This window comes from Pristiophorus japonicus, chromosome 6, assembly GCF_044704955.1.
Source record: "Pristiophorus japonicus isolate sPriJap1 chromosome 6, sPriJap1.hap1, whole genome shotgun sequence".
Classification (NCBI taxonomy): Eukaryota; Metazoa; Chordata; class Chondrichthyes; family Pristiophoridae; genus Pristiophorus; species Pristiophorus japonicus.
This window is the reverse complement of record NC_091982.1, coordinates 223,238,913-223,261,464: the sequence shown is the minus strand read 5'-3', so window position 1 is coordinate 223,261,464 and position 22,552 is coordinate 223,238,913. Positions and strand designations below refer to the sequence as shown.

Sequence of the window (22,552 nt, the reverse complement as noted above, 5' to 3'; positions counted from 1 at the left end):
GTCAGGAGTGTGATGGAATACTCTCCACTTGCCTGAATGAGTGCAACTCCAACAACACTCGAAGTTTGACACCATCCAGGACAAAGCAGCCCACTTGATTGGCACCCCATCCACTACCTTAAACATTCACTCCCTCCACCACCGACGCACCATGACTGCAGTGTGTACTAACTACAAGATGCAACTTGCCAAGGCTGCTTCAACAGCAACTCCCAAACCTGCAACCTCTACCACCTAGAAGGACTAGGGCAGCATGCGCATGGGATCCACCACCTCCAAGTCACAAACTATCATGACGTGGAAATATATCGCTGTTCCTTCATAGTCACTGGGTTAAAATCCTGGAACTCCCGACCAAACAACAGTGTGGGAGTACCTTCACCACACAAACTGCAGTGCTTCAAGGTGGCAGTTCACCACTACCTTCAGGGGCAATTAAGGATGGTGAATAAACACTGGCCTTGCCAGTGACACGAACATCCCATGAATGAAGAGGAAAAAAGATGCATCATTTCTTGATTTTACCCTTAACTCACTCCTCCATCATTGCTGAAACTCTTACATGGGCTCCACCCATTGCCTCTATTCATGCTAACTCTCTAGTGCTTCCTTTTCACAAATTCACTTTGGCCTCCTTGCCCCAATCACCAGCCTCTCCACTGCACCCCCTGGCCCGATCACGAAGCTCTCTTCCTCCCCACCCCCCCGATCACGGGCCTCTCTTCCCTACCCTACCCTCCCCCGACTGGTCCTCTCGGAGTCAATGCTGAACTGAATGATTTGGGGTTTGTGTGACCCAATAATGTAGCAATACATTATCCTTTTCTCATTTGGTCTGACCTGCAGAGTTTGCGCTTCAAACCTGAATTAGACTCAAAGATCTCACTGACAGTCTGAAGGATCAAGCATTTTTTGTTTTTCTACAATCACTTCTTAGAGTTCACAAATCTTCTTGGCACATACTGGAAAGCAGCATTGCCAGGTTCTTCATGCCGTAAAAGCATCAATTGCAAGATATGCAATATTTAACACAGCTATAGGCATACATATAATCAGGGACAAAATGGGATCTTGACTGAATCGATTGAGCCGATATATCATGACTCAAGAACACAAGACAGAAATAATCCAGACATTAAAACTGCAACACAAAAGAAAACTGCAAAAAGACAAGAACAATGTGCTAGATTAAGAAATGAAACCAACTTGATTTTTTGTTTGTAGACCTGCAATACTGCCATCAACAGAGTAATCAAAGCAAAACCGGTGCAAATCTAAAAGATGATTTTATATACAACATGGACTGGAGGTTGATCACACAGCTGAGGATGTGAAGTCTTGAAGGGACAGGTTCCTATAATGTCCTCCCTTTGGATGATAACATTTCTACCTGGGATAAATGCAGTGTACGGTTCACTTCTGAACAAAAAAAAAAAGAGGCCTTGCTGCGTTTCAACTTGCCAAATATTGTAAATTCCAACATTGCCTTAATTCAGATTAAGCCTAAGACATCCAAGGACAGTCTAGTCAGACTGTAATTCAGTTGACCATAAAAAAAATGAAAATTTACAAATATTACAAAATGCATATCCTCCATGCAAATGCAAATCCAGCACTGGATAGTGGAAGATACAATTATCCCTCAATCTCCTGTTCCCTCCCATGACCCTCATTCCACCTTCAAAAAAAACAAACACTAGATTCATTATTTGTCTTGATAAAAAAAAAAAGGACCATGCCTTTTAAGTGCCATTTTAAAATGAAAAAAAAGAGAATAAATTGTGATCACAATTCAAATTTGTCTCCTTCCGTTCCCTAAAGCAACATACTTGTACTTACTCGATCATAATACTGTTCCAAAAATTCTGCACTCAGTAGTTTGTGTCGTGTAAGTAAATCCTGGAAAGAGATCACACATAGTATGACTGCAATTCACTTCCAGAGCAAGAATAAACACAGTGGTACAAAATTAAATCACTTTATAAATATAGGACCAGTTTAGCAATTCTGATTGAATGTCAAACTTGTGCTAAATATCTAGCTACTGTTCAATAGTGCAAATATTAGATGCAGTTATCCAAATCGTTGAATGCTCTGCATTAGATGCTTAACATAATTTGTGCCTTCTCCAGACAAAAAAAAAGCCTTCAGTGATTTTCTTTTTAAATGAGAAAATAAATCTCTGTTATATATGAACTACCTTGAATGTGGCAAACGCATCTGAAGCAATGTCAAATGTTGACATTTCCACATATCTGAAGAAATCATAAAATTGCTCAGACCACAGTATAACTTTTGCCAATGGTTCATGTCGGATACATTCCCGCAGCATGATTCCGCAATTAAGAGCGATTTCTGGTGATTCGTACCTACAAAAACATAAAAAGATTCTTTACAACACATACAAAGAATCTTTTAACTTTATCCATATCTTGCAATATTCGATAATATTTTATACTAGATGTCCAAATATAGCATTTCCCTACTGCACTACGTTGATGTGGTTTATTCTGATTTAAGGCACCAAGATTAGAAGCTTTGCAAATATCAATTGCTTCAACAAATTCCACTGTAAACCTGCATATAAATGTTTGATTACTGATTAACTTGTGACTAAACTCAGTGCTACAAAACAAACAGGAGTAAAGCATCCAATTTTCTTTCAACTCCCGTGTCTAAAGTATCATTTACTAATAATTCTATGAAACAAACAACTTGAATATAAATTGTAACCGCCATTTCATTTATGTATTAAAAAAGGATGCCAGTCTGTCAAAAAAAGTGCAGTACAAATAGTTACATCGATTAAAAAAACCGCAAGGACTTAAAACTGCAAAAACCTCCTTTACATTACTGGAATGCTACGCCTCTCGTAAACCTCACTATATTTAAAAATTCTACCTGGGTAGAACAAAACACAGGGCTGGAAATTGCCCAACCATGCGCTGGGTTTTTTGGTGGTATTGCGCCGTTTTTGGCAGAAACCAGTGCGGCGGGACATTCCGAGGTCTTTCGCCGACGGTTTTGAAATACTGCTGGGGAACGGACCGCAGGCGTGCAAGACTGGAAAAGGTGCTTTCGCCTAATATTTGGCTCAGCGGTGACCTTTAGATAGGACAAAAAAAAAACCCCAAAGAAAAACCTGCGTTGCAACCCTTGGAATGGCGGTAAGTAGGAAGACCTGCAAAAAAGGTAAGTTAAAGTTTTTATTTAATTCTTTTGCAGTTGCAACGATTCGCTAGAAAAGGGTCGTGACTGTTTTGTGATTTTTTTTTTTTAAGAAAGCATTTTTTGGTGCTTTCTCCACCCCTCCCCCCAGACCCAATTCGCAGCGGTATCAGCCTTGGAGAAAAGTTGTAGAAAATTTGCAGTTTGTGCCGCGAATCTTCGTGCAATGCCGATTTTTACCGCTGGGTGTATTTTTTCCCGAATGTTCGGCCTCGAAATCATAGCATTGTGATTAGTGGTATTTTTGGCGCAAAATGCCCCAAAAAATACCGTTATGACCAAAAAATAAATTTCTAGCCCTGTACAATGTTTTTAATTAATCCAGTTTAATTATATATTAGTGCACACAATTACTTTAACCTAATAAATTAACCTACACTAGTTGTCATGGTGCAAGAATCCTCCTGTATTAAAATACTTTGTCTTTGGAATGGCTAAGAATACTCAAAACCCAGTCCAAAGCAGTAGAATTTTGCATTCTGAAAAGGTGAGATCTAATAGCTAAAGCCCTTTCTTTTTTTGTTATAAAAAGAGAGGAGCACAACCATTATTGCTGATGCACTGAACATACCACCTTTTGGATTTTCAAACTAGCTCTCCTAAATTGGGAAGCAACAAAGAAACATCACTTTCACCAGAACACTTGCCAAAGTGCTTACCAGTCTGTTACTTGAACATTGTAAGATCACAGTTAAAAGAAAGCAGCGTAAATTACACAGCCTGCAATCTACGGCAGTGTTACGTTTTTGTTGTGGGGGGGAATGGTGGTGGTGGTGGTGGGGGGGGGGGGGGTTAGAAGAGAAGTGGGGAGGGAACAGTTATGCTGAATATAATTGTGGCCAACAAAATAGGAGGTTACACTCTGTAGGATTGCAGTATTCATTGTTGCACTGTCATTTACAACCACTTTTCAAAATGTGTATTTAATAATTTTTGAAATCTAGTTTTGAGCATCCTGAAAAACAGACATTTACAAACTAGCATGTTCCCTGCAATTTAACAAGTCAGCTGAATATAATAGGTTATAAATTAAATGCAAATTAGTATATCAAAAGAACTTCAGCTTCTTTGGCTCAACTAAAAGAATGTTAGAACTCAGTTTATAGAACATAGAGAAGTGCGTTTGTATTTAAAGTTTGAGCAGTAATTAGCCAAACACCATACCCCACAACTTTGGCTACACCACTCTTCTTGCACCTGCCAAGCTATTGAGTTATACTGTCTCGGAATCCATGCAGATGTCAATGTAGGTGGTGTTTGGCCCAGAAAATGAAGTGTGATTAATAGATTTTAAAAAGTAGACTGTTCGCAGGTTAAACCTCGTCAATTGAAATAAAAGGATATATTGCAAGAAAATTATTCAAAAATATCTGTAACAGATCAAGAGTTACACATGTACATAAAGGTATTTTACGCACCCTTTCAGTAACATGAATAATATATTTTGCTGAGTACAAATGTATTCCACTGTTGGGGTCCGTGTTCCAATTTGCCTTCTCAGAATGTTGTTAAATATCTGAGCCACATCTTTCTTGCCCTGTGAACAGCAAGAAAAAAGAAAGAATTATATGTGGGCCCTGAACTACAGCGAATGGAGGGATCAAGACTGGAGGTATGCCATAGCCTCTCGGTGATACTCATCCACTTGTTCTCACTTTTGGCTTCTGGCAAATAACAGAGGGTTATAGCAGATAATTTATCATATTGCGCTACAACACAGGACAAGTTTGGTTTTTCCATCCTCTTTCCACTAAAAAAAGCAATACTTACAATACCCTCCACCACAGAATAACTTGCAATCCATGTAACTGCATGCAAAGACAGAAATTCCACTAGATTCCGAGGTCTAACTTTCGAGCACTCATACAACAATGCACAACACTGGGATTTTAAATGGAGGAATTCTGGAAATATCATGTACTGTAAAATAACCTGGGAACAGCTGCCTTGGCTGACATCTGTACGGAGTAACCAATCCGATGGATAAGTTAAATAAATTTGCTAATAGTTGTTCACGCTGTTGTACATCAGAGTTGATTTCCACTAACTCGCCTTAAAGGGGAAGTAAAGTAGTAGTAAGAGTGTTCTCATTACCTAAACCTAACAGCCAGATAAATATTAAATGCGATTGACAAGACCTGGATACAATTTAGGTGCCTAAATCATCTTCAAAATAGAATCAAATTCATAAATGATTCTAGCATTAGAGGTCCCTAGTGTGGAAATGTATTTTTATCTAAGCTGATACCATACGGTATTTGTGTGCCCTTTGCAATATATATATAACAAAATGGAGTCCTGGCCCTTCCAGAACTTTCTGCATTTTAGCAGTCAGCTTGCAGAAACAGCTAAACCTGGTTTGAGATGGCTGATGGCCATCAGACAGCTAGGAGACAAGTCATGTTGAGACAAGTACCCCCCCGCCCCCATGGTGCTCTCCTATTGTCTACACGACAAGAGTTCCATGTCACCCCACCCTTTTCTATGTACTCAAACCACCAGCCAATATCTCTTGTAGAGACCTCATCCTTTTGATGTAAATGATAAACTGACCAGGAAATTGAACAATCCTGACACAATACAAGACAGGTGATAGCCCATTACCTCATTCTCATGGAGTAATGGCCGGCTGGCCAACTGATAACACTGACAAAAGGAAATATCTGTAAACCATGTCAGGACCAGGATATAGTAATTAACTCTTTATCTGTATTCACTGACCGTGAGACAGAGCAATACACAGAGCCATAACTTGGGTTTTACTGCATAAATATCTTGTGAAACTGTACCATTGCGGAGGTGTTCACTTAGCCCTTGACTGAGTGTGACCTGCCCCTTGCTAGCAAGCGAATTAAAGAAACTTCTGCCGGAGCTGTAAGTGTCAGAGTCATTCTTTTCGGAGGTCGAGATTTCGACACTAGCTCAATCACCCTCACTATTCAATGAAGGCATCAAATCAAAGGGTTCTGTACAAGACCCACAAATGCCAGTCATTAATTCCTGGGAGGGGATGGGGATGGCACATCAACACTGGTGATCTGACTCAATATCAGAGGCCACATTCTAAATCTGGGATTGCATCAAGACATGAGTATGATCTGATAGCCATTAGAGACGTGGTTGCAGGGTGACCAGGATAAAGAATTAAATATTCAGGCGTACTTGACAATCCGGAAAGACAGACAAAAAGGAAAAGGAGGTGGGGTAGCTCTATTCATAAAGGATGGAATCACTGCAATAGTAAGAAACAATATTGGCTCAAATGAAAAGGGTGTTTGAAACAGTATGGGTGGAGATAAGGAGCAATAAGAGGAAAAAGTTACTGGTGGGCATAGTCTATAGGCCCCCTAACAGTAGCAACTCTGTTGGTCAGAGCATAAACCAGGAAATAGTGGGGGCTTGGAAAAAGGGAACAGCAATAATCATGGATGATTTTAACCTCCATATTGATTGGACAAATCAAATTGGTCAGGGTAGCCTTGAGGAGGAGTTCATCGAGTGCATAAGGGACGGGTTCCTTGAGCAGTATGTAACGGGACCAACCAGGGGGCAGACTATCTTAGATCTGGTCCTGTGCAATGAGACAGGATTAATAAACAATCTCCTACTGGAATGAGTGATCATAGCATGATTGAATTTCAAATTCTGATGGAGGGCGAGAAAGTTGGATCTCTAACCAGCATACTAAGCTTAAATAAAGGAGACTATGAAGGTATGAGGGCAGAGTTGGGCACAATGGACCTGGAAAATAGATTCAAGTGTAGGACAGATGAACTGTGGTGTATATTTAAGGAAATACTTCACAACGCTCAAGAAAAATATATTCCAGTGAGGAGGAAAGGGTGTAAGAGAAAAGATAGCCAACCGTGGCTAACTAAAGAAATAAAGGAGAGCATCCAATTAAAAACAAGGGCATACAAAGTGGCCAAAATCAGTGGGAGGACAGAAGACTGGGAAGCTTTTAAAAGCCAGCAAAGAACGACCAAAAAAATGATTAAGAAAGGAAAGATAGACTATGAAAGTAAACTAGCATAAAATATAACAGATAGCAAGAGTTTCTATCGGTATGTAAAAAGGAAAAAAAAAGAGTGGCTAAAGTAAATGTTGGTCCCTTAGAGGACGAGACCGGGGAATTAATAATGGGGAACATGGAGATGGCAGAAACTCTGAACAAATATTTTGCATCAATCTTTATGGGAGAGGACACTAACAATATTCCAACAGTGGATAGTCAAGGGGCTATTTGGGGGGGGGGGGGGAGGAACTTAACACAATCACAATCACTAAGGAGGTGGTACTTAGTAAGATAAATGGGACGAAAGGCAGATAAATCCCCTGGACCTAATGGCTTGCATCCTAGGGTCTTGAGAAGTAGCGGCAGGGATTGTGGATGCATTGGTTGTAATTTACCAAAATTCCCTGGATTCTGGGAAGGTCCCAGCAGATTGGAAAACTTCAAATGTAACACCCCTATTTAACAAAGGAGGCAGACAAAAAGCAGGAAACTATAGACCAGTTAACCTAACATCTGTGGTTGGGAAAATGCTGGAGTCCATTATTAAAGAAGCAGTAGCAGGACATTTTGGAAAAGCAAAATTCAGTCAGGCAAAGTCAGCATGGATGTATGAAGGGAAAGACATGTTTGACAAATTTGCTGGAATTCTTCGAGGATGTAACGAACAGGGTGGATAAAGGGGAACCAGTGGATGTGGTGTATTTGGACTTCCAGAGGGCATTTGACAAGGTGCCACATAAAAGGTTACTGCACAAGATAAAAGTTCACGGGGTTGGGGGTAATATATTAGCATGGATCGAGGATTGGCTAACTAACAGAAAACAGAGTCGGGATAAATGGTTCATTCTCTGGTTGGCAACCAGTAACTAGTGGGGAGCCACAGGGATCAGTGCTGGGACCCCAACTACTGACAATCTATATTAACAACTTGGAAGAAGTGACTGAGAATAATGTAGCCAAGTTTGCTGACGATACAAAGATGGGAGGAAAAGCAATGTGTGAGGAGCACACAATCTGCAAAAGGACAGACAGGCTGAGTGAGTGGGTAAATATTTGGCAGATGGAGAATAATGTCGGAAAATGTGAGGTCATGCACTTTGGCAGAAAAAAATATCAAAGAGCAAATTATTATTTAAATGGAGAAAGATTGCAAAGTGCCACAGTATAGCAGGACCTGGGGGTACTTGTGCATGAAACACAAGGATAGTATGCAGGTACAGCAAGTGATCAGGAAGGCCAATGGTATCTTGGCCTTTATTGCAAAGGGGATAGAGTATAAAAGCAGGGAAGTCTTGCTACAGCTGTACAAGGTATTGGTGAGGCCACACCTGGAATACTGCGTGCAGTTTTGGTTTCCATATTTACAAAAGGATATAGTTGCTGTGGAGGCAGTTCAGAGAAGGTTCACTAGGTTGATTCCGGGGATGAGGGGGTTGACTTGAGGAAAGGTTGAATAGGTTGGGCCTCTACTCCTTGGAATTCAGAAGAACGAGAGGTGATCTTATCGAAACATACAAGATCATGAGGGGCTTGACAAGGTGGATGCAGAGAGGATGTTTCCACTGATGGGGGAGACTAGAACTAGGGGGCATAATCTTAAAATAAGGGGCCGCCCATTTAAAACAGAGATGAGGAGATATTTCTTCTGAGGGTTGTAAATCTGTGGAATTCGCTGCCTCAGAGCTGTGGAAGCTGGGACGTTGAATAAATTTAAGACAGATAGACAGTTTCTTAAATGATAAGGGGATAAGGGGTTATGGGGAGCAGGCGGGGAAGTGGAGCTGAGTCCATGATCAGATCAGCCATGATCTTACTGAATGGCAGAGCAGGCACAAGTGGCCGTATGGCCTCCTCCTGTTCCTATTTATGTTCATGTTCTTATTAGCAATTCTACAATTACAAAGTTACAAAGTATTTATCGCACAGAAACAGGCCATTCTGCCCAATAGATCCATGCTCCACACGAGCTGCCTATTGTGGATCTGTAAAGCATGCACTCCCATGTTCCACAACGAGGGAGCTCATCCCCTGAAGTCCCAAGGGATCCCAGCATTCCTTGGGAGCACTCTACATAAGCCGGCCTCGAAGGCCTGTTCCTCACTCTGGAGTGTCTTATTAAAGACTGAGGTCACTGTTACTTTAACATCCCTGTGTGCAGCCTCACCTGTGTTAGGAACACAATAACTGGCGACGAGAATACGAATCCAACGCAAAGATGCAGCAAACTGTGGGCATCCTGGAGAAGTTCCTGGAGAGTGAGGACTGGGAAGCTTATGTCGAACGGCTAGACCAGTACTTTATAGCCAACGAGCTGGACAGAGAAGGAAGCGCTGCAAAAAGGAGAGCGGTCCTCCTCACGGTCTGCGGGGAACCGACCTACAGCCTCATGAAGAATCTTCTGGCTCCAGTGAAACCCACAGATAAATCGTATGAGGAGCTGTGTACACTGGTTCGGGAGCATCTTAACCCGAAGGACAGCGTGCTGATGGCGGGGTATCAGTTCTACACGTGCCGGCGATCTGAAGGTCAGGAAGTGGCGAGCTATGTCGCCGAGCGAAAGCGACTTGCAGGACAATGAGTTTGATGACTACATGGAGCAAATGCTCAGAGACTTTTTTTGTACTGGGCATTGGCCACGAGACCATCCTACGAAAACTTTTGACTGTAAAGACACCGACCCCCCGTAAGGCCATTGCGATAGCACAGGCGTTTATGTCCACCAGTGATAACACCAAACAAATCTCAGCACACAAGTGCTAGCAATGTTCACAAATTAACTGGAACTGTGTTTGCGAGCAGAAATGTATAGGGCAGAATTCACGAGTCTGCAACTGCCAGCAGGCCTCAGGTGAGCCAGCTGACTCAGAGTCCCCAACAAAGGATGAATGCAAGGCAATTCACACCTTGTTGGCGTTGTGGAGGCTTCCATTCAGCCTTTCCATGCCGCTTCAAAGGGTATGTTTGCAAGAGCTGTGGAACAATGGGGCACCTCCAACGAGCTGCAAGTCTGCAAAACCTGCTAACCACCACATGGCAGAGGAAGATTGGTCCATGGTTGATCAAAGCAATTTCGAGCCTTAGAGGAGGCAGATGCTGAAGTACATGGGGTGCACACATTTTTAACAAAAGGTCCACCTATAATGCTAAACATAAAATTGAATGGCTTACCCATAGCCATGGAACTGGACACTGGCACTAGCCAATCCATCATGAGTAAAAAGATGTTTGAGAGACTGATGCAACAAGGCAGTCAGACCAGCCCTGAGCCCCATCCACACAAAACTGAGAACGTACACCAAAGAGCTTATCACTGTCCTGGGCAACGCCATGGTCAAGGTCACCGATGAGGGCACGGTGCACAAACTGCCACTCTGGATTGTCCCGGACAATGGCCCCACACTGCTGGGAAGGAGCTGGCTGGGAAAAATCCGCTGGAACTGGAATGACATCCGAGCGTTATCACATATCAATGAGGCCTCATGTACCCAGATTCTTAACAAATTTCCTTCCCTTTTTGAGCCAGCCATTGGAAACTTTTCCGGGATGAAGGTGCGGATGCACTTGGTCCCAGAGGCACGACCCATTCACAAGACACGAGCGTTACCCCGCATGATGAGGGAGAGAGTGGAAATCGAGCTGGACAGGCTGCAACGCAAGGACATCATCTCCCCAGTGGAATTCAGCGAGTGGGCCAGCCCGATTGTTCCAGTACTCAAAAGTGATGACACGGTCAGGATTTGCAGCGATTATAAAGTAACCATTAATCGTTTCTCACTACAGGACCAATACCCACTACCTAAGGCAGACAACCTATTTGTGATGCTGGCAGGAGGCAAGACATTCAAGCTCAACCTGACTTCGGCCTACATGATGCAGGAGCTGGAGTCGTCTTCGAAGGGCCTCATCTGCATCAACACGCACAAGAGACTGTTCATCTACAACAGATGTCCGTTTGGAATTTGGTCAGCTGCAGAGATCTTCCAGAGAAACATGGAGAGCCTACTCAAGTCGGTACCACACACTGCGGTCTTTCAGGACGACATATTGGTCACGGGTCAGGACACCGCCGAGCACCTACAAAACCTGGAGGAGGTCTTCCAGCGACTGGATCACGTAGGGCTGCGGCTGAAGAGGTCGAAATGCGTCTTCATGGCAACAGAAGGGGAGTTTTTGGGGAGAAAGATCATGGCGGATGGCATTCGGCCCACAGACGCCAAGACAGAGGCTATCAGGAACGCGCCCAGGCCACAGAATGTCACGGAGCTGCAGCCGCTCCTGGGACTCAACTATTTTGATAACTTCCTACCGGGGTTAAGCACCCTTTTAGAGCCCCTATATGTGTTATTGCGCAAAGGTGAGAACTGGGTATGGGGGGAAAAAAAACAAGTATTTGCTTTTGAGAAAGCCAGAAACATTTTATGCTCCAACAAGCTGCTTGTATTGTACAACCCGTGTAAAAGACTTGTGCTAGCATGTGACGCGTTGTCGTATGGAGTCGGGTGTGTATTACAACAAGCTAACATTGCGGGGAAGTTGCAACCTGTCACCTATGCTTCCAAGAACCTGTCCAAGGCCGAGAGGGCCTACAGCATGATTGAGAAAGAGGCATTAGTGTGCGTGTTTGGGGTAAAGAAAATGCATCAAGTACCTGTTTGGCCTCAAATTTGAGCTGGAAACTGATCACAAGCCCCTCACATCCTTGTTCGCTGAAAACAAGGGGATAAATACTAATGCCTCAGCCCGAATACAAAGGTTGGCACTCGTGCTATCAGCGTATAACTATACCATCCGCGACAGGCCAGGCACCGAGAAGTGTGTGGATGCTCTCAGTCGGCTACCATTGCCCACCACAGGGGTGGAAATGGCGCAGCCTGCAAACTTGTTGATGGTCATGGAAGCGTTTGAAAATGATAAATCACCTGTCACGGCCTGCCAGATTAGGACTTGGACCAGCCAAGATCCTCTGCTGTCCCTAGTGAAAAACTGTGTACAGCATGGGAGCTGGGCCAGCATCCCCGTTGAAATGCAAGAGCCAATCAAGCCTTTCCAGCGGCAAAAGGACGAGATGTCCATTCAGGCAGACTGTCTGTTGCGGGGTAACCGCGTAGTGCTACCAAAAAAGGGCAGGGAGACATTCATCTCGGATCGCCACAGCACACACCCGGGTATAGCAATGATGAAAGCAATAGCCAGATCCCACGTGTGGTGGCCCGGTATCGACTGACGCGCCCAGAGAGGCATCACTAAGTTTGTGGTCCTGGCCCTCCAGACCATGGTCGAGGATCCATGGCGACTATGCGGGCCCGTTTCTCGGTAAAATGTTCCAGGTGATGGTGGATGCTTTTTCAAAATGGATTGAATGTGAAATAATGTCGGGAAGCACCGTCACCATTGAAAGCCTGAGGGCCATGTTTGTCACCCACGGCCTGCCTGACATACTGGTCAGTGACAACGGGCCATGTTTCACCAGTTCCGAATTTAAAGAATTCATGACCCGCAATAGGATCAAACATGCCACCTCAGCCCCGTTTAAACCAGCCTCCAATGGGCAGGCAGAGTGGGCAGTACAAACCATCAAACAGAGCCTTAAACGAGTCACAGAAGGCTCACTCCAAACCCGCCTGTCCCGAGTACTGCTCAGCTACTGCACGAGACCCCACTTGCTCACAAGGATGTCCCCAGCTTAGCTACTCATGAAAAGGACACTTAAAACCAGACTCTCGCTGGTTCACCTCAACCTGCATGATCAGGTAGAGAGCAGGCGGCAGCAATAAAATGTAAACGATGGTCGCGCCACTGTGTCACGGGAAATTGATCTGAATGACCCTGTGTATGTGCTAAACTATGGACATGGTCCCAAGTGGATCGCGGGTACGGTGATAGCTAAAGAAGGGAATAGGGAGTTTGTAGTCAAACTAGACAATGGACAAATTTGCAGAAAGCACCTGGACCAAACAAGGCTGCGGTTCACAGACTGCCCTGAACAACCCACAGCAGACACCACCTTTTTCAAGCCCACAACACACCCAAAGGATCAACGACACCACGCCGGACCAGGAAATCGAACCCATCACGCCCAACAGCCCAGCAAGGCCAGGCTCACCTAGCAGCCCCTGCAGGGGCAACAACACGCCAGCCCAGCGAGGGCACAGTCAACACACCAGACCAGACATTTGTACCGAGGCGGTCCACCAGGGAAAGCAAGGCTCCCGACCGCCTCACCTTGTAAACAGTTTTCACTTTGACTTTGGGGGGCGGGGCGGGGGAGGTGGAGAAGTGATGTTGTGTAGTTGTGTATCTGTAAAGCATTCACTCCCATGTTCCGCCACCAAGGAGCTCATCCCCTGAAGTCCCAAGGGATCCCAGCATCCCTTGGGAGCACTGTATATAAGCCAGCCCTTAAAGCCTGTTCCTCACTCGAGTGTCTTATTAAAGACTGAGGTCACTGTTACTTTAACCTCCCTGTGTGCAGCCTCATCTGTGTTAGGAACACAATACCGCCTCCCACCCTTCTTCATCTAACCCCATCAATGTATTCTTCAATTCCTTTCTCCCTCCTCATGTGCTTAGCTAGCTTCCCCTTAAATGCATCTATGCTATTTGCCTCAACTACTCTGGGTAAAGAAGTTTCTTCTGAATTCCTTATTGCATGTATTAGTGGCTCTCATATTTTGGCTCCTAGTTCTGGTCTCATCTGCAAGTGGAAACATCATCTCTGTCCACTCTACAAACCCCCTTCAGAATATTAACGACCTCTATCAGGTCACCCCTCAGTCTTCTCCTTTCTAGAGAAAAATGCACCAGCATGTTCAATCTTTCCTGATAGGTGTAACCTCTCATTTCTGGTATCATTCTAGTAAATTGTTTTTGCACCTTCTCCAGTGCCTCTATATCCTTTTTATAATATGGAGACCAGAACTGTGCACAGTACTGCAAATGTGGTCCAAGTTTCTATACAGGTTTAACATGACTTCTCTGCTTTTCAATTCTATCCCTCTAGAAAAGGAGCCCCAGTACTTTTGTTTGCTTTTTTAAAAAAAATGGCCTTATTAACCTGCGTCGCTAATTTTAATGATGTGTATCTGTACCCATAGATCCCTCTGTTCCTCTACCCCATTTAGACACATTTTCCAATGAGTATGGGACTTCTTTATTCTTCCTACCAAAATGTACTACATCCCACTTATCTATGTCGAAGTTCATTTGTCAATTACACTCCAATTCTATTCATCTTTATTAATGTCTTGCTGTATTTTGTCGTAGTCCTCCTCTGTATTAAATACATTCCCCAATTTCCTCAAATTATGAAGTTGTACTTCCGATTCCAGAGTCCAAATTGTTTATGTAAATGGTGAACAACAGTGGTCCCGGCATTGATCCTTGTGGAACACCACTTCCCACCATTTGCCAATCTGTGTAATTATCTTTAACCCCTACTCTCAGTTTTCTGTTTCGTAGCCAGCTTGCTACGTCCCCTGACTTTAGTCATGAATTTAGTATGTGGTACCTTATATGGAAGGCTTTTTGGAAAACCAAATATATTACTTATGTTACTTCTTCAAAGAATTCAATAAGGTTGGTCAAGCATGACCTTCCCTTTTGGAATCCGTGCTGACTACTCTATTATATTAACAGTTTCTAGATGTTTTTCTATTACATCCACCGACATTAAGCTAATTGATCTATAGTTTCCTGGACATGTGATTCCTATAAATAAAAAAAATGAACATTAACTGCTTGCCAGTTCTTTGGCATTATTCCCCTTTCTAATGAATTTTTATATAGATGTAACAGTGCCTCTGCTATCTCTTCCATAACTTGTTTTAATATGTATGGATGCAATTCATTCGGACCTGAGGTTTTATCCTCCAACTTTGACTTGTTTATCAATTATCTCCACCTTTCTATCTTAAATGTCTTTATATTTTTTTTTTCTTTTCTTCTAATCTCATGTCCACCATGTTAATCTCCCTGGTAAATACTGAGGCAAAGTAAATACTAAAGCAAAGTAATTATTTAGTATTTCTGCCATTTCGTGCAAGTCCCTTAGTGGCCCTATCCTGATTTTTATTTTGTTATTTGTGGCTACAGAATTTATTTATATATTCCTTGATAATTTAATTTTGTAGTTTCTCTTTAAGACTTCCAGAGTCATTTTTTTTAATAAACTTCTTTCCTAACCTTTTTGTATTGCCCTTTGTCATCCTCTCCTTCATTGTCTGTGTACTTCATGTATGAATGTTTTAGTTTCAATTGTGCCCCTATTTCTTTATTCATCCATAGTGTGTCATTACTGGCTAGTTTGGTCTTGCTTTTTAGTGGGATATATTTTTCCTGGATTCAGTTGATCACCGTTTTAAAGTTACCCACTGCTGTTCTATTCCCAGCATCGAAGCACTGACCACACTCTACCTGCTCCGTTGGTTGGGCCACATCGTTAGCATGTCCGACACGAGACTCCCTAAGCAAGCGCTCTACTCTGAACTCCTACACGGCAAGTGAGCTCCAGGTGGGCAGAGGAAACGTTTCAAGTACACCCTCAAAGCCTCCTTGCTAAAGTGCAACATCTCCACCGGCACCGCCCAAAGTAGAGGAAGAGCATCCAGGAGGGTGCTGAGCACCGAGTCTCGTCGCCAAGAGCATGCAGAAACCAAGCGCAGACAGAGGAAGGAGTGTGCGGCAAACCAGGCTCCCCACCCACCCTTTCCTTCAACTACTGTCTGCCCCACTTGTTACAGAGACTGTAATTCCTGCATTGGACTGTACAGCCACCGGAGAACTCTGAGTGGAAGCAAGTCTTCCTCGATTTCAAGGGGCTGCCTATGATGATGATTTCTATGCATAGTCAGTAATTTTTTCCAGTTTGCTTATCCTCATTCCATTCTCATCCCCTTAAAATCAGCTTTCCCCCCCCACCCCAATTTATTACTTTGGTCATTTTCTACTTATGTTCTTCTCAATATTCATCTTAAACCTTATTTGCCAAAAACTGCAGCCGATGGCATAGCTCCAGAGCACACCGCTTACCTGTGAAAAGAATATGCACCTACCTGATGGCGCCCCTCCTGCGAAAACTTGTGCACTCTGACGCTGTGAGTAGGAGGGCAGCATATTGGCCCACCGATCCCAGGGATGTATCCTGCGGGGAAGCATATCTGGGATCACGTGGGCCTGGTCCTCCAATCAGCAAACAGATTGTCTTTCATTTAAATTATTACATAATAATTACTACACCCTTTAAAATAGAGATTCAGCTTTTATCGTGGGAATCCAATTCATTACTCTAATTCCCACTGTTCATTGTGCAGAAAGTTATAAAATGTAAACGTTATTTAAAAAAACCTGCAGCTTTAACATACACTAGAAATGCTTCTCATTAAAGTTTTTAAGTCATTTAATTTTTTAAAAAGCACATTTTTCATTCTGTGTATCTATTTACGGGGTGGAAACAGGCCCTGCGCCAGCCGTAAAATTTCTGTACGTAATTGCTGGACAGTTGGTGAGCAAACAGCCCAACTCTGCACCAAGTTGGTTTTTGGTGGTGGAGCAGATGGCCTCTCAATGCGTACCACAAGTTTGTAATTTAGCGCCTGCAGAAATCCCAAACTTGTGGTGGATTTCAAAGGCGGTATGATGGCATACTTGAAGATTACGCCGTCATACCCACCGCAAAATCCAGGCCATTATGTTGTGATCGTTATTGCTCAGATACTCCTACATTTATTTCTCTTACCTGTTATGGTTCATTTCCCACTACTAGATCCATCAGTGCTCCCTCTGTTTTTGGGGCGAGCAACAGGTCCAGGTCAGTGATTGGAGCGTGGGCAGATACAACAGGAACGGAGAGGTCGGAGAGAAGGAGCTGAGAGCGACTGTGGAGGGACGTGATCGGGGCCCAAGGGAGGCGGGAGTTCGGGGCCAGGGCCCAGGGGCAGCAGTGGCCAGCCCACACTGCGATATGTGCACACACTAGGTCTGTGCAGCAGGGCAGGTCTCCAGTTGTCTTGGGTAATCCTTGCCACTGGACTAAGACCTAGCTCTGTCAAGCCCATGTGGTGACTGGTGTGCAACGGCCACCCCACGTTAAAAATATCCACGTACAGGCATCATCCACCCTTGAGGGTGTAGTTCGGATTCTTCATTAGAAACACCTGTGAACTCATCCTTTTTTTTGGCATGGAAACAAGTCATCCTCGTTTCGAGGGACTGCCTATGATGATGATAATGGATGATGTTGTTGGGCTATTAACATTAAAAAAAAAGAGTCCTGCACACACTGTAAAAACTCCATTCCCTGTACCCCTTTTTGCTAGTTTATTTGGGGGTAGTTAAAATCTCCCATGATTATTATCCTATATCCTTTACTCATTTCACATAATGGTTTACATATGTTTTCCTCTACTTCCTGTCCACTTATTAGATAATTTACAATATTGACACAGCAAGTTGGGTTTTTCTGAGTCAAACAGAACAGAGCTATGCCCTGTATATTAGGGACAAGGGAGTTGAATAGAAGATGGAGGCACATCTTTTGACTGCTGAGTGAAGCCATCTTTTAGGAATGCTAATACAGGGCTAGATGGTTACCTGGAAGTTGATCGCTCAATGATCTACTGAGGAAACATTTTCTATCACTATTCTAAGTATTTAAAAGCTGGGGTTGAGCTTGGAGAACAAGCTAAAACTACTTAAAAGTCTGAGTGGAGCTTAAGTAATGAATGCTAATTACTCTCATTAGCTTGAATACTGGATTATACAACCTTATTTAAAGTGGTTTTAATGCTTACTTATGGGATATTAAGAACTATTGTTATTCAAAAGAAATTAATGATTTAATCTAACTGATTTTAATCATCCACAATTAAAATACTGCAGCAAAGCAAGTTATTTTCCACACACTTTCAACTATCTATTATTCAAATGATTAAATGCACAAGTAGTTCAAGTAAAAATTAACTAGAAACACTTTAAAATTCCAGTCACTGAAAGATGTAAAAATATTGCTGCAGGCAATCGATTTTAAAAACTGTTTTAGCTGCACAGTACCAGAGGCAACAGGATTTTGTCAAAGTGGATTCTTTGCCCCACCCTTTAAACATATTGTGTTGATGCTAGAGGTCAAACATAAGAAGGTAAAATACTCAATGTGTGTTTTGGCAAATATCTTTCAGGCTTTTGTCTGTCTGTGTTTTCCCATATTAGGCCTTTTCCATTGGATTCCTCAAAAGCAGAACAGTTGATACATGGCAACAACCCACAAGATAAAACAGGCACAGAGCAAAAGCATACACCCAGGCAAGCCAGTCATTAGAGAAGAAACAAGTCTACACAGCAAAGAGAGCCCAATAGAGAATTAACTCCTTACGGTATCAACTTATTTTGAAATAACCCGAGTTTGAATTTGTGTAGCGCCCACTGTTGCTCCAAGGAAAACACACATGTTTAACCTGGACATTCCAATGACACAACCAGGTTAATCTTCAATATCAACTACCCGGATTTGTTGAAAAACAAGCCTCGAGTCAACTGAGCATAGCAGCTCACTGCTAATGAAAAACCTGAAATAGTGGCATTACACGAAGCTCTCCCAAGAGGCAGAATATTAGATTTAGGTGATGAGGGAACTCCTTAATACTGAAAGTGCTGCTGCTGCTTCTTCTTTACTTCCCCTTTAAGACAAGTAAGTGGAAAAACAACTGACACACAATAGCATGAATAGCCATTGACAAATTTCATTCACTTAACCATCGGATCCGGTCAATCTGTACAGATGTCAGCCAAAGCAACTGTTGCAGTTTTGAATCCTGCTTCTGACATATCTAAAAGAGCTACGGACCATGTGTAGGGTTGTCCCGAGGCTATACTCTGCTCCTTGCTGAATTCATTGCCACAGAAGGTACATCCAACTTCAACATTTGTAAACCTTGCTCTCAAACTGAAATGTCTTTTTAGTGCATCTTAGTTTCGTCAACATTGGCAAAACAAAACCTGTAAATATATATGATGATTAAAAAACAACATTACTTTGCATTTGAAGACCATTTATCTTCTCACCTCAAAGTCAATGAGTGGTAAATCTGCTATCAAAGTGCTGAGGAGGCCACTGTTGTACAGTTCCTGCGCCAGCTGTGCCACCGTCTCAGTCTGGGGTTCTTTCTCATTTGTGCCATACAGGATCTCCTTCATAGCTACCAGATTCTTTGACACCTCTTCTGTGGCCTAGATAGAAAACAAAGGTTTAGAAGACAGATGCTCTCTTGCAAGCAACCAAATATCTTAAGTTCACTGAAATCTAAAACTACTGAACCTCAAAAGCAATGGTTCACATCTGAAAATTTCTACACAAGTCACTTTTACTGTCTGAGATTCTCCTCCTGAGCGAGTCTGGTGGTATTAAAACCTATTGAAACATTGGAAAACCAATCAGACAGGAAATTGCCATGTAATATTTTGAAGAATCAGTAACAGATTAACCGGTGCTCAATTGTACTACTCTGAACAGTAAGACAAGCATTTATGTCTACAATGTAGTAAAAGGTGATTCCTTTATTGGTCTGGCAATTAAGAGGTGTTTCTCAGGGCAGAAATAGGAAAAGCAGACAAGTTATGTTAGGTTGATTATTTTGGGTTGACTGTGCCTCTCAGCAATATTTTGAAATTAATAAGCAGGCCACTGACCCACAAGAGATTACTGCACAACATAAAAGCTCATGGGGTTGGGGGTAATATATTAGTGACTAGTAGGGTGCCACAGGGATCGGTGCTGGGACCTCAACTATTTATAATCTATATTAATGACTTGGATGAAGTGAGTATAATGTAGCCAACTTTGCTGATGATATAAAGATGGGTGGGAAAGCAAATTGTGAGAACGCAAAAAATCTGCAAAGTGATATAAACATAGAAAGTAGGTGCAGGAGTAGGCCATTCGGCCAGTCAAGCCTGCACCGCCATTCAATATCATGGCTGATCATGCAACTTCAGTACCCCATTCCTACTTTCTCTCCATACCCCTTGATCCCTTTAGCCGTAAGGGCCACATCGAACTCCCTTTTGAATATATCTAACGAACTGCACTCAACAACTTTCTGTGGCAGAGAATTCCACAGATTCACAATTCTGAGTGAAGAAGTTTCTCCTCATCTCGGTCCTAAATGGCTTACCCGTTATCCTTAGACTGTGACCCCTGGTTCTGGATTTCCCCAATGTCAGGAACATTCTTCCTGCATCTAACCTGTCCAATCCAGTCAGAATTTTATATGTTTCTATGAGATCCCCTCTCATCTTTCTAAATTCCAGTGAATATAAGCCTAGTTGATCTAGTCTTTCCTATGTCAGTCCTGCCATCCCGGGAATCAGTCTGGTGAACCTTCGCTGCACTCCCTCAATAGCAAGAATGTCCTTCCTCAGATTAGGAGACTAAAACTGTACACAATATTCAAGGTGTGGCCTCACCAAGGCCCTGCACAACTGCAGCAAGACCTCTCTGCTCCTATACTCAAATCCCCTCACTATGAAGGCCAGCATGCCATTTGCCTTCTTTACTGCCTGCTGTACCTGCATGCCTACCTTCAATGACTGATGTACCATGACACCCAGATCTCATTGCACCTCCCTTTTTACTAATCTGTCACCATTCAGATAATAATCTGCCTTGCTGTTCTTGCAACCAAAGTGAATAACCTCACACTTATCCACATTATACTGCATCTGTCATGCATTTGCCCATTCACCTAACCTGTCCAAGTCCCCCTGCAGCCTCCTAGCATCCTCCTCACAGCTCACACTGCCACCCAGCTTAGTGTCATCTGCAAACTTGGAGATATTACACTCAAATTCCTTCATCTAAATCATTAATGTATATTGTAAATAGCTGGGGTCCCAGCACTGAACCCTGCGGCATCCCACTAGTCACTGCCTGCCATTCTGAAAAGGAACCGTTTATTTCCACTCTTTGCTTCCTGTCTCCCAACCTTCTCTATCCATGTCAATACATTACCCCCAATACCATGTACCTTAATATTGCACACTAATCTCCTGTGTGAGACCTTGTCAAAAGCCTTTTGAAAGTCCAAATACACCACATCCACTGGTTCTCCCTTAGCCACTCTACTAGTTACATCCTCAACAAACTCTAGATTTGTCAAGCATGATTTCCCTTTCATAACTCCATGCTAACTTGGACCGATCCTGTCACTGCTTTCTAAATGCGCTGCTATTACATCTTTAGTAATTGATTCCAGCTTTTTCCCCACCACAAATGTCAGGCTTACCGGTCAATAACACCCCGTTTTCTCTCCCTCCTTTTTTAAAAAGTGGGGTTACACTAGAAACCCTCCAATCCATAGGAACTGAACCAAGTCCATGGAATGCTAGAAAATGACCACCAATGCATCTACTATTTCTAAGGCCACTTCCTTAAGTACTCTGGGATGCAGACCATCAGACCCTGGGAACTTATCGGCCTTCAGTCCCTTCAATTTCTCCAACACCATTTCCTGACTAATAAGGATTTCCCTCAGTTCCCCCTTCTCACTAGACCCTTGGTCGCCGAGTATTTTGAGGAGGTTATTCGTGTCTTCCTTTGTGAAGACAGAACCAAAGTATTTATTCAATTGCTCTGCCATTTCCTTGTTCCCCATTATGAATTCCCCTGATTCTGATTGCAAGGGACCTACATTAGTCTTCACTAATCTTTTTCTCTTCACATATCTATAGAAGCTTTTGAAGTCAGTTTTTATGTTCCCTGCAAGCTTACTCTCATACTCTATTTTCCCCCTCCTAATTAAACCCCTAGTTCTCCTCTGTTGAATTCTAAATTTCTCCCAGTCCTCAGGTTTGCTGCTTTTTCTGGCCAATTTGTATGCTCTTTCTTGGATTTAACACTTTCCCTAATTTTCCTTGTTAGCCATGGTTGAGCCACCTTCCCTTTTTTATTCTTATGCCATACAGGGATGTACAATTGTTGTAGTTCATCCATGTGATATTTAAATGTCTGCCATTGCCTATCCACCGTCAACCCCTTTAAGTATCATTCTCCAGTCTATCCTAGCCAATTCACGTCTCATACCGTCGAAGTTTCCTTTCCTTAAGTTCAGGACCCTAGTCTCTGAATTAAGTGTATCACTCTCCATCTTAACGAAGAATTCTACCATATTATGGTCACTCTTCCCAATGGGCTCAGCACGACCAGATTGCTAATTAATCCTCTCTCATTACACAAGACCCAGTCTAGGATGGTCTGCTCTCTAGTTGGTTCCTCGACATATTGGTCGAGAAAACCATCCCTTATACACTCTAGGAAATCCT

At 42.9% G+C, this 22,552-nt stretch overlaps 1 protein-coding gene across 1 annotated transcript in view; it reads right to left on the bottom strand.

Moving 5' to 3' along the window:
* cab39 (calcium binding protein 39) overlaps nucleotides 1–22,552 on the bottom strand; it is a 148,305-nt gene that overhangs the window by 14,529 nt on the left and 111,224 nt on the right. The window contains exons 3-6 of the mRNA XM_070883628.1: nucleotides 19,298–19,462; nucleotides 4,647–4,765; nucleotides 2,201–2,369; nucleotides 1,840–1,899 (exon numbers count right to left, since the gene is read on the bottom strand). Of these exons, the coding sequence (XP_070739729.1) occupies nucleotides 1,840–1,899; nucleotides 2,201–2,369; nucleotides 4,647–4,765; nucleotides 19,298–19,462 (513 nt within the window). The remainder of the gene's footprint in view (nucleotides 1–1,839; nucleotides 1,900–2,200; nucleotides 2,370–4,646; nucleotides 4,766–19,297; nucleotides 19,463–22,552) is intronic.